Here is a 16,397-nt window from a genome sequence, read left to right as displayed (position 1 = left end):
GTGTGTGTGTGTGTGTGTGTGTGTACACACCCTCTTCCTTGTTTCTGCCAACCCCTTGACTTCAAGACCTGACTTCAACCCGGAACGTGTTGAAGCTTTGTCTCTGAAGGCTTATAATTGAAAAGGGCACACAGTGCTTGTTACCAGACCCAAGGTGCCAAATTGTGAGGAGGGAACCAGTGAGACAAACTTTAATTACAGCTCCTTGGCGCGTGCTCACCTGTTTTGCTGCTTCAGTGAGGGCAGCAGCCTCCCCCTTGCCCAGCTGCTGTACCATCTTGTAAAAGAGGCCCTCTTTATTCTGCAGCAAAATATACGGCTCATCATATTCTTTCAGTCTTCCTGAATCCAAAACCTGGTAATCAGCAGAAAGAAGCCCATTGAAACACAATGTTGTGCAGCAACATATTATAACTCAGACAATATTTCGGAAAGGGGCAGGACAGGGAGAATACAGAGACACTATTTGGGTGGTAGCCCGGGAGGGTGTTTAAATGGTTTGATTACCCTGTTTTACGAAGCACACAAAGGCCTAACCTGACCTTTTATTATTATAATGTTATAGGAAAGGAAAAAAATGAAAATGCTAGACTATTGTTACGGCCACTCAGCAGTCCTGCGGCATTTCACATTTCGGCAAGGGCATCTGGGGTAGATGTTATTAGTGCTTTTAGCGTTCCCAGCCTCTGAGCTTCCAAGGTATTTACACAGGCTTTCAGGGGTGGGAGACTTCTTGATTCAAGCAAATCAAGCTCAATGTACTAACAACGTAGAATGATGTCAGACAAACCAAATGACAGCAAACGAGTCACCCAGCTGGCCTGACAGAATCTGAGCAGATGGAAGAGAGGACAGAAGATGGAAAAGAAGTACTTCTGGCATTTCAAGGCGTTCAGCCCTTGTAGGCGAAGTTTAGGAGCATCCGGGCATTGCCTCCGGGTATGAAAGAACTGGGCAAGAGAGCTGCTACCTCTGCTAAAGCCGCATAGAAGAAAACCCTAGAAATCCAATTTTCTTTTTGGCTAAGACTAAAGAGGCAATTAAGAAACTAAACCCCAAATTTCAGTGACAGTGGCCCACCCAGCACATGGGAGCGGCCCAGTCCTCACTGCTGAGGGCCTGAGTATTGGTCTGTCCTCACAACCCCCTTTCCTTGTCTTTCTCTCTCTCTCTCCTTAGCCGCCTGCCTTTTAGCTGTTTTATTGCTCATTAATATGTCCACTGAAAATTGAAAGGGAGAGGAAAGGCCTCTTAACTCTGCATTTCTACTTATTAGTGGCTTTGGTTAATGGCTTCAGAGAGAAGAAAGAGGCTGAGACAATTGGCCCAAATGACGTACCTAGGAAAACCATTCTGATGTTAAGTGGTACTTAGTTCTTCATTTAGGCTGTGTTTAGAATAAATTCATCTTAAGAGAGAACACTGCAACTCTCCATAGGACACAGGTTGTTTTTCCACATCTAGATAGTGCAGTTAATTCCAGCCCATGGTATTTAATCGGAAACATTTATTAAGTCTCATAAAGGGTGTTTTCCTGTTAATCTTTTGTTTACTACTGTAAATCACTGCTAAGGGCAGCTTTCTCAAAAAGAGTTCAAGAATAATTGAATCTGTCACATCCACATAATAATTAAAGTGTCCTATAATTTGGCATGCCAATTTAGATGCCCCGAATGTATAATTTTACTTAAGCATAGCATTACAGTGCACAACCGCCCCTCCTGACGTGTGAGAAGAAAAGAAAAAAATGCAACTTTAAAATCAGGTCTCTTCCATGCAAAAGCCTAAGTAAATAAATGAATCAAATTACTTTACATGATGGTGAACTTTCTGCTCTGCAGAAGCAATAAGCAAACTGTAAAACATCGTCATTTTGGAGGAGGTGAAGGGCAAGGACTCTGGGAGGACTGTACGTAATTTGAATGGGAAGAAAGCACTTCTACCACTTGGTCTCTGTTCAACTAATCCAAACGTGGTCAATGGCAAATTCTGTACTTCCTGTTATAGAATCTGACAGTTCAGGGCTGGGGAGACAGCTCAGTAGCATAAACGCCTGCCTGGCAAGTGCAAGCCCCTTTTTGATCCCCGGTACCAAAGAAAAAGAATCTGACAATTCACAAATGTCACTGAGGCCAATAGTTCTCCTTTTTAAAGTCTACTTCTGGGAATGGACCTCACGACTTCACACTTGCTAGGCAGGTGGTGTGCTGCTGAGCCGAATCCCCAGCCCCCAAGCCAACAGTTCTTAAAACTGATCAAGTCCTGAAAAAGGCACAGCCCGAGCACCGGGGCTCTCCAAAAGCAATGGGATTGACAACAGAAGTGGCAGATGATTTTGGCCAAAACATTCTGTACCTTGTAAGTATTAATAATTTAATAATTGTGTGCTTTTCTTTTATTGGAAGTTTTAAATTTGGGGCGATGACAGGTTTGCTTTTTTTTTTTTAAACAGTAGCAAAGTTTTATGAAAGGTAGGAAAAGAAACTATATCTGCAGATAAAGTTTAGGCCAAGTAAGTGTAGGAAAAGATGTACACCCTGTGGCATGTGGGTGGGCCACCGTGCGAGAGAGAACACAGTGGCCAAGGAGAAAGGTTTTTTATAATGCGTCTGATAATTCTTCATAAGACTTGATAATTGATTAGAATGTGCACTGTGTGTGTGTGTGTTTGTACGTGCGTGTGCATACCAGGGCTGAATCCGGGGCATCTGCACATACTAAGTGTAGTTTACCACTGCGGAACACCCCTAGCCCTAGACCTTACATTACTTTTGTAAAGTAATGCTTTGAAAGTGTAAAATGAATCCAGCCTCATTAGTACCATTTCCACAGACACCAAAAAAAAAAAAATTTAAATAAAAGTAAAAATACAGGGCAGGGGTGTCGCTCAGTTTGATCCTCAGCATCCCAACAAAACAAGCATGCAAAACAGCATCTTAAAATGAACTGGGTTATTATGCCCCAAATGGACGTTAAGCAAAGGAGGCCCTCATCCATAAACACAAAGTAGCAAGCACTGTGGTCACAGTAAGGTGAACGGAACAAATGGCAACTTTTGAACTTCAAAAGGAACATAGCAATGTCTGTGAGTTGAATATTCACTGAATTTTAAAGTCATCACCGTTCATTCTCCAAACAGATGCGACAAATAAGACTGACAATCCCTTCCTTCCACCCATCCGTCCATCTGAACAGGTAGCCTGGTGCCGGCCCCACGTGCTGCAGGCGGCCGAGCAGGTGCGCAGGCCCAGGTCTGAGCCTCTGCTCTCTGTGTGACTGCTACGTCACTGGGAGCAAGCTGGCTGGCAGGAGTAAAGTAACAGCAAGAAAATCTGAAGTGTTCCATTTTTTAAAGTACCTTTTCATCGGGATATATTCACTATTTAAAATTTAAGAAAATATGCCTGCGAACATAAATCTGTCCTTGAGGCAATTTTATTTATTTTATATTTTGCAACACTGGGGAATGAACTTAGGGTCTCACACGTGCTAGGCAAGTGCTCTACTACTGAACTACACCATAGCTCCCAGTCCTTTCTGTTTGCGACAGGATCTTGCTAATTTTTCCAGGCAGGCCTCACACTTGTGATCCTCTAACTTCCGTCTCCGAGTAGCTCAGATTACAGGTGCTGCCACTGCAACCAGCCGTCCACAATTTTATTATACCCACAACTTAAGTTGTACGTGTGGGCCTGGTACATAGCCATGGAAGAAGAAAACTGACTTCATTAAACGTTAGGCTTTGTGAAAAGCAAGTAACACAAGGCCAAAACACATGGGCGGAAAACTAGTGAAGTGATGTTTCACCTCAGCAATGGCTGAATGTACCTGGCACGCATTTCTTGCACACTTACTACACTTGCATCACTGCACTAGATGCTGTGGAAGAGGCGCAGATAAGTCCCAGCCCTGCCCTTAGGGTATCCGTGCCAAGAAGAGGTGAGAATACACAGGCGACTACAATGCAAGGAAAAAGCACCATAAGCAGGAGGTTAAGCATCAAAAGATGTCACCCAGGCCAGAGGTTCTGAGGAAGAGCCTCAGGGAGGGGCAACAGCAAACTGGGCTGGAAAGGTACATGCGGAGGTGCAAGAAGGACAGCAGACATTCCAGGCACAAACACATGGGTGGGGGCCTGCAGGTACAGCTGTCCCCTCTGTCCCCTCCTCAATGACAGGAGGTAAGTGTGCATGGCTTCTCTTGTTCAGTGCAGCATTGCCCAGGCAATGTACATGGCAAGGAGCAGGCAGCTGGCGCACAGGGGATGACGCACGAGATGGGATCTGCAGCAGGACCGGGAGGCTGTCTGAGGGTGTGAAGGCTGCGGAGACCTCGCTGGGATTTGGAACAGATAAAGCAGGGGTTCCGAGACTGGCGGACTGATGGCTGTGGGAACGAAGGGAGAAAAGAAAGGAGGAGACAGAGCAGGCAGGGGTGCTGAGGTCTGGCTTCTGCGATGAGACACAGTCAGTGGTGTAAAGACTTGAGGTGGGGCGCATGTGGAAAACAATGCCAGAATAGAATCTGACCCATTTAGCCTTCATGGATTTCACTACAGCCTAGCAGATCTTTTAGAATAATCACAAGAAACTGAGTTTTCTTACTGTGCAGAAGAGTAAAAATTCCATTACAAAATAACCTAACATCTTTTTTTTTTTTTTCTATAAGAAAAGGTTCCTGGCTGGGCAGAGTGATGCATATCTAGAGGCTGAGGCAGGCAGGATTTCTGAAGCAAGTCTGAGCTACATAGTGAGATCAAGGCCAGCCTGAGCTGCATAGTGAGGCCCTGTCTCAAAAAGATGGATGGATGGATGGATGGATGGATGGATGGATGGACGGACGGACGGAAGGGGAAAGGACAAGACAAGATTCCTGCAATCTACGGGTCCCCACCCCTCCTCCACCCAAGTAAACTGTGAGCACGCCGCACGCTAACACTGACGTGCCAGCCACCACTCAGCAGCCCTCCCTCTGCCCCAGGATCTCTCCAGGAATGCCAACCTCAAATTGCTTGCTGCTCTCTAGTAGGTTAAGGTATAATACATTCTGTTGGGTGAGTCAGTCAGTTATATAAACTCAGTGAAGGTGTGGTTATCAGGCTTCCAAATTTGCAGATAGTCCAGGTAGCTGTCCTAGATAGAAAAATTAGATGGACTCATTGCAAAATGACTTAATGGTCTTTAATGTGCAAGATGCCATCATGATATTGGGGTTTCAGGAGGGGAAAGAAACAGAAAAGTTTTCAATCTGGCAATAGGCCACGAGGGCACCCCATGGAGTGACAGAGTAGGTAAGGAGTGACAGAGCTGCAGAGATCTGCTGTGGGGTGCTGGTGACAAAGGAACAAAGGGACAGCATCCAACCCTGGGAGTTGGCTTCCGTACTGCAGAGTGGTTACGTGTGACTTTTCCCTGTGACTGGGTGCTGTGGCATGTGACAAATACCATTCTAACTCTTTCCCTATAGCTTTTAAATGAGTGGATGATTCTTCTTATCTGGGGGAGGTGACCTTGAGCCTACAGTGACCTCCCTGCTACTCCTCCAAAGCTGCCTCTGGCTTGTGCATCCCTCCCTCCCTCACATTTCTCTTAGCATTTGCATTTTCTCCCTTGTCATTAGTTATTTTTCCATCTAGAGACTTGAATATCTCAACCTATTTATGAGAGAGAATTTTTTTCTTGTGAAATGTTCTAACTAATTAAGGTTAATTTTTAAAAAAACTATGGTCATGTAGGTTTATCAACAAATATTTCCTCAGGTCCAGCCATGCTGCACCAGCGCTGAGCCAGTGAAATCCAAGGGTGGTGATGCACACCTGTAATCCCAGCACTGGGGAGGCTGAAAACAGGAGGATCATTACGAGTCTGAGCTGTCCTTGCACAAATACATAAAATGGAAGGAAAAAAAAAAAAAGAAAAAAAATTTCCATGAAGGTAAAAAATAAAAATTAAATAAAACTTGAATTAGCTTTGTGCTGTTGTGCTTTTCTAAGCTGGGTATGTTTACTGTGGTGACTGAGTTTATTTTCTGGGGAAAACAACTAGGGATATTTGAGTTCAGAGAAGTAAAGATGTTAAGACCATAAGATGGTTGACAAGCAGAAAAGACACAGCCAACCAGCCAACCAGCTTCTCCACTTCTCCACTCCTTCCTCTTCCTAGCCTGGTACCAGCTAGGCAACTACTCTCAGACTGAGCTACATCCCCAGCCCTAAAACTTGAGTTTCTAAACTTCAGTTTTGTTTCTCCATAATTCACTCCTAAAGAATTCCTTGACTGCCCACAGTGACAACATGGAGCACAAGCTGCAACAAAGGCTGGGAGAATCCAGATAGCTGTAAGGACTGGGCGCACAGGAACCGGATGAAAATGGAAGCAGACTGCACGTGACCAGCTAATCCTGAAAACTACAGAGAAAGGGCTGATGTGAGCACAGCGATAGAGCCGAGCATCGGGAGAAAGGGACTTCCTCATTTGTCAGTCTTGCTCCGCTATTTTACAGCAACTGAACAAATGAGAGAGATTAAATTAGCTGTCATGACACCATGCTTAATAAAGTTAGAACTGAAAGAACATCTTTATAAAATGGAATTCTGAGCAGAACACATTAATGGTGTTTAATAAACCAAAACTGAGTAAATCCCTTTGGAAAGACAACACATAAACAAAGCTAGTAATTAGGTCACAGTTGTGTCTCAACAAGGCTTTGTGTCATTTACTTAGAGTAAACAAAACCATGTCCATGTGTCTTTGTGGGGAAGTATTCACCAGTGCAACCCAGTGTCATTATTACACTCTGGGTACCTGCAATCACAGGACTTCTGGACAGGGCTGGAGATTCCCTTCATTAGCATCTGTCACTTCCCACACCACTCCCTGTGCTTGGCCACTGCCCTCTGAAGTGTCAGGCTTTGCAGCTGAGTTGGCTTTGGGTCCTCAACACTTTCAGAATTACAGGGAGAGAACAAATTAGCTTTTTGGAGGGAAAAGTAAAGGGGTATTTCTGAAGCTAACAAGAAAAATAATTGCTTCAAAAATTAACTTTAAGAAAGAACATTATTGGCCGCCCTGTGTGGATCATGAATGTCCTCTAAAGGACTGGGAGTCAAAGGCTCAGTAGTCAGGGTGGTACTCTTGGTGGATGGATGATATATAAGAGGAGGAGCCTAGCGAGAGGCCTTTACGTCATGAAATGTCACCCTGAAGGAGATGCTGGAAGCCTGTTCCCCTGCATGCTTTCTTCTGCCTCCTGCCCACAAGGTGAGAAGTTCTGCTACACCATGCACCCCAGCCATCACATACAGGCTCAGAGCAAAAGTGCCACGTGACAGGATTGAACCCTGCAAACTTGTGAGACAATATGAACTTTTTCCTTTATCAGTTTTCTATCTCAGAAATCTTGTTATCCTGACAGAAGGATGGTGAGGTCACTGGTTTGTCTCTGAGTTCAAAGTCATCTAATGATCAAACACTCCCCAGTACAAAAGGTGTCTTCCTCAGGTAGAAGGAATGCAGAGGCCACTTTTCATGTCTGAAGCTATGGAATGCAAGGCTCCTGGGTGCCCCGAGGTCAGCTCCTGTCACACACTATGAAATAAGTCAGCAACAGCAACTAGTCAATATATACGCACTCCTCACCCAGTGGAACCCATGGAATCCCCGACAACCTTGTAGATAAGGAACTCTAAACTGAGGATCTTCTAGCACAGGAGTTGGGGGTGCAAGAGGTAGGGCCCTGGTGACATCCAAGGACATCTCAACAGTCACATGCTCAAAGCAAACCCTTGTCTAAGGCCACTCATCTCTACGACTTGCCCAGGCTCTGACCCTAGAAACCTGAACCAACTCCTCTAGTTTTCTCACACCGGTGTCTAACTCATCACAGTCCAGCTGGCCCACTGCCAGAAGGACACTACTGGATGAATAATCAGACACCAATGCTTGGTCTGCTGTGGAGGAGGCTCACTGATTACTATGGACAGACCCTCAGCCCAGATCAACCTTTCTACATACAACCTTTTACTAGGGCAGTTGGTTCACAGGCTCTTTAGCCAGTGGGCTCTGACAAGTACTGCCTGTAGGGGGCACTAGACGGAGATGGAAGATTGTACACAGGCCAAAGCACTTGTCCTCCAGGCTGCGGTTACTCCTACCAGCACTACTCAGGTGCCCAGTGTCTGTCCTCTCTGAACAAGTCTGGAACCAGCCTCACAGTAGTCCTTTATGGACGTGACCAGCAGCCAGCCAGAAGGTCCTCCTTGGGAGGGATAAACACCAAAGCTTTAGGGCCCCTCCTCCGAGCTCCTGCTATGAGGACCTGGCTGCTAGTAAAATTACCACTGTGTCTCATCCCCCCATGATCCTAACCTTCTGATTCCTGTGTAACAAGTTACTTATATTAAATCCTCTCTGTTGAAACCCTCTGTTTTTCTGATTAGGGTGCTGTATTTTAAAATATTATTTTTGATCAGCAAATCGTAACTACTGTATTATATTTATGAAGTATAAAGTGCTGCATTATACGTATACAAGGCAGAAGGACTAAATCAAGCTAAGTAACATCACCACAACCTCACTTACATATATTTTTTGTGGTGAGACATTGAAATTTATCCTCAGTTATCTTGAAGCATGCAATAGTTTCCTTACTGGGTAGAAGACTTCAAAACTCACTCCTCCCTTCTAACTGAAAATTTGTACCTTTGTCCATCATCTGCCCCAGCCCACTTCTCCAGATCCTGTGTAGTGTCTGTCTTTCTATGCCTGGCTGATTCACTTAACATTATGTCCTCCAGGACATCAACACTGTTACCAATGACAGCATTTCCTTCTGTTGTAAGGCTGGCTAGTATTCCATTGTGCATATATACCTAATTTTATTTACACGTGCATACACTGGTGGCAACCCACACTGATTCTGTATTTTAGCTACTGCAATAATCTGCAGTGAGCATAGCGTTGCAGATAGCACTGTAATACACTGGTATCATTACCTTCGGACATATACTCCAACGTGGGATCCCTGGATTGGATGGGTAGTTTTTTGAGGAATGTCCACACTGGTGTTGCTAATTTACATTCCTACCAACAATGCACAAGACTTGTTGGGGCCCTTCCTGCAAATGTTCTGTTTGGATCTTTCATACATCAAGGTGTCAACCACCAAGAGATTCTGTAGCTTTACCCGATGACCCCCCCCCAGGAGTTTAAACATGAAGCTATTCACTGACCAAAAAGCTGAAACAACTATGATACAGGAAATGACACTGTCCTACCCTCTGTGTTAGGAAGCTCAGCATTCTACGGCACAGATCTTGGGTTTGGACATTTCTAATAGTTGGCCATCATAAAGAAAAATAGCAATTCAAGCCAATGCTTAATACAAAATCAGGCAAAGAGATGTCCTAAATACATTAATTGCACTGAATTGTTCACCCTTCAATTTCTGGGGGTGAGAGAAAAACTAAACAGAAAATTAATTTACTGGGGGTTTCCATCAGCTTTGGCAAAAAGGGGCAGACTGGGAAACACCACATAAACGGAAGCCGCCCGCCAGCCCTGGGGAGGCTCACCATGATCTTATCGCTGTCAATGATGGTGTTTAGCCTGTGCGCAATGGTCAGCACGGTGCACTGGGCGAACTTCTCCCGGATCTTCTTCTGGATCAGCTCATCAGTTCTGGAACCAAGTAAGTGACACTGAACTCAGTGAGGATGGAAAAAGGAAACTTAAGACTTTACAGATCATAAGATATTTTAATTTTTAAAAAATCAGTGTCTTAAGACACAATCACACTCAAAAACTATAGAAAGCCAACTCTGGGAATCTTACTGCTTTTCATAAAACGGTGGAAAACATATCTGCCCTCCAAAATGCTGGAAACTATCGGAAGTAGAATTTAGAAATATTTCCCAGAATGCCTAAAACACAAGGTAATAATCCTTATTTGAAATGCTTGGGACTAAATGGGTTTCAGGTTCTGGATTATTTACATATAATGGGCTACATATACCCTGAAAGTAACTTTATACAACATTTCGAACAATTTTGGGGCATGACATTTAAAACTCATATTCAGTGTTACGTGGACTTCAGTTCTGTACCTTGGGTCTACATTGGCTGTAGCTTCATCAATAATCAATATGCGATTTTTCTTCAGAATTGCCCGGGCAAGGCATACTAATTGTCTCTGTCCAACACTAAAATTGGACCCTGATTCTGCTAATTCAGTATCCATTTTACCAGGAAGATCTTCGATGGCTTCTTTAAGCTGTACCTGCGGATGGAGACAGAGAACGACACTTTCCTCAGCAAGCTAACACAGACACAGACAGGGCTCTTCAGCATTAGAGCCCTAAGGACTTGTCTCCTCGTAGTGCCTCATGACGGCGAGTCAGTTCCAGTCAATGTTTATACACAGGTGGGGCACTCGGCTCGGAACACGAGCAGTCTGACTAAAGTGGACAACCCTAGCGGGACCCGAAGTTCTGCTTCTGTCATGCCGCTGCATTGTCATGCTGGCTCATGTGAATTCACAGGGCTGGGGCAGACCTTAAAGAATATGCAGTGTACTACATGAAGTTATGCTTGGGGCCAGAGAGATAGCTGAGTGGAATAAGTGCTTGCCTGGCAAGCTCAAGGTCCTGAGTTCGATCCCTGATACCACAAAAATATACAAATAAATACAAAATAAAATAAAGTTATTATCTAGGTCAAATGTACTAAGTAAAAGACTCACTTTTAATATTTAGCTAAAAGTTAACCTAAGGAATCCATAGAGAGAGAGAGAGAAAAAAAAAAAGAATGGTTGTTAGGTAGGGACAAGAGGATTAACTATAAATGGATAAGAGAGAACTTTTGGGGTGAAGTATTCCAAAACCGGGTTAGTGTGAAGGCTGTACAACTCTACAGACTTGCTAAAACAACCAAATCACACTCAAAAATCATGAATTCTGATATGTGACTTTTATCTCAGTGAGGTTGGTGGCCAACGTCAGAGTCCCCAGCACTGAGTGCCCATCCCACCTGAGACAGCCACCAGGCTCCGACAGGTACTGCACCATTTCAGAAGATTTTAATGAACTGGAAAAGTTTTAAAATATTTCAAAAAACAGGAAATTGCACTTCATATGTTGTGAAATCTGGATCTTACTTGGGTGTGGTCCTTTCCCAAGCTAAGTCCCGTGCTGTGAATACTGCCAAGTGTACCTCAGTCTCACAACTTCACTGCAGTGAGTAAAGAATCATGGAAAACAGGACACAACGTAACACTCTGCCTCAGCGACAGGGTGTTTATATTAATCTGTCTTACAAAATTATAGTTGTAAAATGATATGAATCTCTACCAAGTGGTGATTCAGTTCAATGAATATTTTGTTTTTGGAGAAACTTTGTAGAACAGGAGCCAAATATGTTCTTAGTTCTCTATCTTTGAGAACTAAGAACAGCAAAGAGGTAACACATCTCACACTGGAAGATCAGTAACCCGAGGAAGGCAAGCAGGTGCCCGGAACGCAGGGTCAAACAACGAAGATCTGGGGAGCCCACGTGCTGAGGCGTTTCTACAAACCCGTCCTGGAGCTGTGCTCGCGATGGAAGCCCGACTCCAAGACCTGGGAATTCTGACTTGAGATTAAATACGGTACTCGCATGTGGTGCTACCATCAAACACAGGAAAACGTCCAAAACCTGAAGTCTACCATTTGGATCACGGTGAAAGAGGCTTCACTGAAAACTCCAGATGTCAGTTCCGTCAAGGCCCACCCCAACTATAAGGAAGAGGACCTCCGGGGTACTGCTGCCAGGAGACAGACTCACAGATCTACATCCAGGTGCTAGGACCAAGCAGAAGTAGATGGCGGCAGGGTTTTTAATCAGTTTTTCCATGAATGGACTTTAGTAATCCTAGTGCATGCAAATATTTCTCTGTGTCTGTCTGTCTGTCTTCCTGGTTGGCTGGCTGGCTGGCTTTCTTTCTTTTTTCTGGTGAGGGTGCTACTGGGGACTGGACTCAGGGCCTTCACATTAAGCTACATTCTCAGCCCTTTTTTACTGTAATTTTTAATGTCAAGACTAGGTCTTGCTAAGTTTCCCTGGTTGGGCTGGGTCTCTAGATCTTCAGTGGGTTTTTTTCTTAAGACTGATGGTCAGACTTTGAAGAAATAATCTTATAGTTTCCCCTGACTACTGTGACAGCGCACCACTTATCTGGGAATAGGGATTTCGAGGTGGAGAACAGGGAACACACAAGAAAACAGCTGAGCCTCTATTTTCCTTAATGAATGAGAGAGGCTACGAGAATGATCTCAGCATGAAGGTCCGCTGAAGTGCTGGCCTATGCTCCAGCTATGATGAAGTATTAGAAAGAGGGAAATGCCTGAGACAACGGCACTGCAGTACCGCTGCATTTATTGAGTGAGAGGTTCAGCAAAATATAGACTATGAGATAAGAGGCAGGTGGGACAAGAGATTCACAGCTGAAGCACTGAGGAGAACTGAGGGGCAGGGTCTGTGATTTCATTAACGTTTCTATGATTTGAAAAATTTTATTTTATTTATTTATTTATTTTTGAGAGAGGATTTCACTGTATAGTTTAGGCTGGCCTTGAACTCACTATGTACCTCAGACTAGCCTGGAGCTCTGGAGTATGCTGGTAGCATTACTAGTCCTAGGCAGTATCTACTGATCTTTGGTCTCATAGCAACAGCTGTTCTAAACACACATACTGACTCGCTTTATACTCCAGTAGTATTGAGAGGCAGAGATCTCACAATAAATTTTTGTGGAGAAGATATCTTCCTGCCTCAGTCTTTTGGGGGGTAGGATTACAAATGTGCACCACCACACCCAGCTGCAAAGCCTTTCTGAACGCCGAGAGCCAGAACCTGGGTCCTGCCTAGAGGTGCCAATAGGGCAAGTTCCTGAACTTTCTCTTAGCTTGCTGATAACGACACAAAATTATTATAGGTGAGATCTCTAGCTCTGAATGCCACTGGAATATCAAGCAGGTCAGGGTGTGTGTTTAGACAGCGGCTGCTGTGAGGGGAAAGATCCACAGATACCGCTAGGACTGATGACGTCACCAGCACACTCTCTTCATGCTCGTCCCTGAATTCATTAGTCCAGTGTGCTCACACAAGCGCTTGCTTACTGTCTATCTTCTCCACAAGAATTAAGCTCGCAGTCTCCCACACCTATGCAACAATAAACAGTGGCTGAACACATAAATGAAGCCACAACGCTTCTATAAATTAGAAAATTACATTCACAATGGATATATACCTATAATATATACCACTTTCCTACTGAATTTCATTATCAAAGAAATATATTTCTTATAAAAGTTAATTGGCCCCAGGAGATCATAGCAGCCATGACGTGAAGAGCATTTTTAATCTTTATTTATTTGGTACAGGGTCTCATGACACAGCTCAGACTCACAATGACTTTTCTGTCTCAGCCTCCCCGGTCCTGGGATTACAGGTGTGTGCCACCATGCCCGGTAACAGTGGCCAGCTGGGGGCAGGGCCGGCATGGCATGTCGTACCTGGGATCAAACCTGGGTTCTTGCACTTGCCAGGCAGATGACCAGATTGCCAAGCTATGTCCCCAGCCCTTGCCTTGTAAAAAATTTTAAATAATAATTTCAAAATGAGCATGGTGGTGCACACCTGCAATTCTAGTACTCTAGAATTTCACTACAGAAGGCTCATAGTCTTGAATGAAACTAGAAGTCAGCTGCTTTTCAAGAGGGAGACAGTGAAGTAAGCGACCCAATTCAGGACGGTACAATCCCCAACAGTGCAGGAAAGCAGGCCGGGCATGTGAAGACCGCATGGGCATGCCTTCAGAAACCAGCATGCCGGGCAGGAAGCTGTCAGGCATCCAAATCCGCTCCCTGCAGACACAACCCATCTCCACAAATTGCGGAGCTAACCCCGAGAGCTGGTGGCAACGACACACACACCAATGCACAGCACCAGTAACAATGATGGGGGCCTGATCATTGAGAGTTGGGGTTTTTTAAAGAAATAAGCCACACTTGTAGGAAATGAAGAGATCAACCATTCAGTACATATTCATTAAACGCTTACTTTTTAAAAGTAAAAAGATGAGCTGGGTCCTATGAGGGATTAGAAGTCTAAGATATGGTTTCTGCCACTAAGGAACTTAGAATTAATTTGCAGCACCAACATGAACGTGCTAAATATTTAGTGTTGAAATACATATATAAACTGACAGCATCTTAACAGCCAAAATCCTTTTCCTGGGAGGGCAAGAAAATGCAAACAAGTGATCCACAGGGAAACGCTACACAGACCATAGCAAACCCTATAAAAATGAAGGTATCCATCTAAAAACTGAGCAGAGGCTCTGGAGTTTTGTCACCTGAATTCATTCTGCAGCATTAAAATGCCATGTTTGCCAGTAAATAATTATTATCACCTTCTAACTGCATAATTTGCCTTTTAAGCACTTTCAAATAAAACTTCAAAGGATTTTACAAGTATCATTTCAGTTATCTTCCAGTTGGTGAAAAGGAACTATTACCATCTCCATTTCCTGGACGCTGCCTAGGAACAGAGCTGCAGAGTCTACACTACAGGGGACTTGGACACGAAGAGAATTTGAATGCACGCACACAACTCCTAACAGTGCTGAGCTAAGGACAACGTATCCTGCTGGTGGACTATGAAATGAAAACATGAGACCTTTCATTTCTTGTTTTCACAGTCATCAATATGCACGTTTTGTCAAACCATGTCATCAGCGTCTTATGTTGGGAGCAAAGTTAAACCAATCAGCTCCCCTCAGTTTCCTGAGATGCTGAGAAGAGACACACACAGACACTGATGCTGCCCAAATGGTCACAACACGCAAATTACCTCTTCTAAGGCGTTCCACAGTTCCTCGTCGCTGTGCTCACTGAAGGGGTCCAGGTTCTTCCTCATTGTTCCCGTGAACAAAACTGGTTCCTAAACATCCCAAAGAGTGAATGTCTTTAGCGTAGTTTCCATTATATCGTCACGGTAACTCTCAGAACAGATTGAAACTACGAAAACCCCCAAATTTTCAATGATCATTAATTCTAAGGGTACAGGTGTCTATCTAGAAAACAAGATTTCTATTACTTTCCCATAAATAAACCCAGAGTGCTCCACAATCTGTTCCACATCACTGAACGCTCACAAAAGAAGCTGCTACAGTACGTCATCTTAATTAGAAAATAAAGAAAAGAAGAAAAGCTTCTGAAGAAAAAGAAAATGTTTTCTTGGTAATATCTGTGGAAACAAGAAATGCAAGGACATACTTAATTTGAGGAAATTTACATCAATGGAACGAGAAACTGTCTATCCTGGTGTCACACTGGAAAATATCAATACCATGCGTAACTAGTTGATGTCTATGTTTCAAAAGAAAATTATTAAATGTTTTCTGTATTGGTAAAGCAGTGTTCCAGAATTGGGAGTCTCCCTGCATGCCGCACTGGGACCTTCTGGCCTTCGTCCAAATGGGACATAAATTAATGGAGCCAGTGGCACCTCTACTCGTAAAGAGATCGCCTCTGACATTGCACCAGCTGATCCAACATTATCTTGGCTGCACATCAGGGATGCCGGCCTCACCGAACCTCATTATTAACTACAAGGGCAAAGTAACCTGAAACCTACCGTGAAGGATATCATGTAATACAATTATTTTAATTTAAATGGCTCTTCCTATTCATCTGCCTCAGGAGGAGCCCATAGTTAAGTTGCTCTTGAGATGTTCTGGATTTTAAGAGAGAATCGCGTCTATGGAGCCATGTAAATGCTGTGTTCTCAAAGGCTCTAGCAACCCAGCTGCAAGGTCACGGGCAACAGAGAACCCAACCAGCTTCCTTCAGTGAAGGTGCCTGGAGGAGGGGACAAGAGAAGCAGTGGCCCTCCCCCAGGTCCTGGAGAACTGCTCAAAGGACATCAGCCTGCACGCTCGCCTGGCCTTGGGGCTGGGCCCCCAGTCCCGGAGAAGAAAGACTAAGGAAGATTTTTCTTGAGCTGTTAAGAATGACACTGTCCAGCAGGTTCTTAGTCTTAAGACTGGCAAGGGAGAAATAGAGGCAGAAGGCCAATGGCTTCCCACCAAGATACATGACAAAATCCAAAACTGAAGAAGGCATTGAAAGGGCCACTGTATTACACTAAGCAATTGGCTAAGTGAGTAATCCCCTTCAAAAGCACACCCACATAACAGTTGAAAGAATTAACAACTGGGACCTGCTCTTACTGAGAAGTTTTTTCATGTCAAAAGAAATTAACAACAGAGTGAAAAGGCAACCCACAAATTTGGAAAAATCATGACAAATAAGTACTCAGACAAAGGTCTGCTCTCTAGAATCTATAAAGAACTAAAAAACA

The 16,397-nt window shown here is 44.0% G+C and overlaps 1 protein-coding gene across 2 annotated transcripts in view; it reads right to left on the bottom strand.

Annotated features, from left to right (window-relative positions):
- Window positions 1–16,397, bottom strand: part of Abcc4 (ATP binding cassette subfamily C member 4) — a 249,589-nt gene that overhangs the window by 18,360 nt on the left and 214,832 nt on the right. For both annotated transcript variants that reach the window (XM_004626249.2, XM_023709652.1), the window contains 4 exons: window positions 14,886–14,975; window positions 10,103–10,275; window positions 9,572–9,677; window positions 221–355 (listed from right to left, as the gene is read on the bottom strand). In XM_004626249.2, coding sequence (XP_004626306.1) covers window positions 221–355; window positions 9,572–9,677; window positions 10,103–10,275; window positions 14,886–14,975 — 504 coding nt within the window. The remainder of the gene's footprint in view (window positions 1–220; window positions 356–9,571; window positions 9,678–10,102; window positions 10,276–14,885; window positions 14,976–16,397) is intronic.

Source organism: Octodon degus, unplaced genomic scaffold (assembly GCF_000260255.1).
Source record: "Octodon degus isolate 3935 unplaced genomic scaffold, OctDeg1.0 scaffold00013, whole genome shotgun sequence".
Classification (NCBI taxonomy): domain Eukaryota; kingdom Metazoa; phylum Chordata; class Mammalia; order Rodentia; family Octodontidae; genus Octodon; species Octodon degus.
This window is presented reverse-complemented; position numbering and strand designations above follow the sequence as displayed.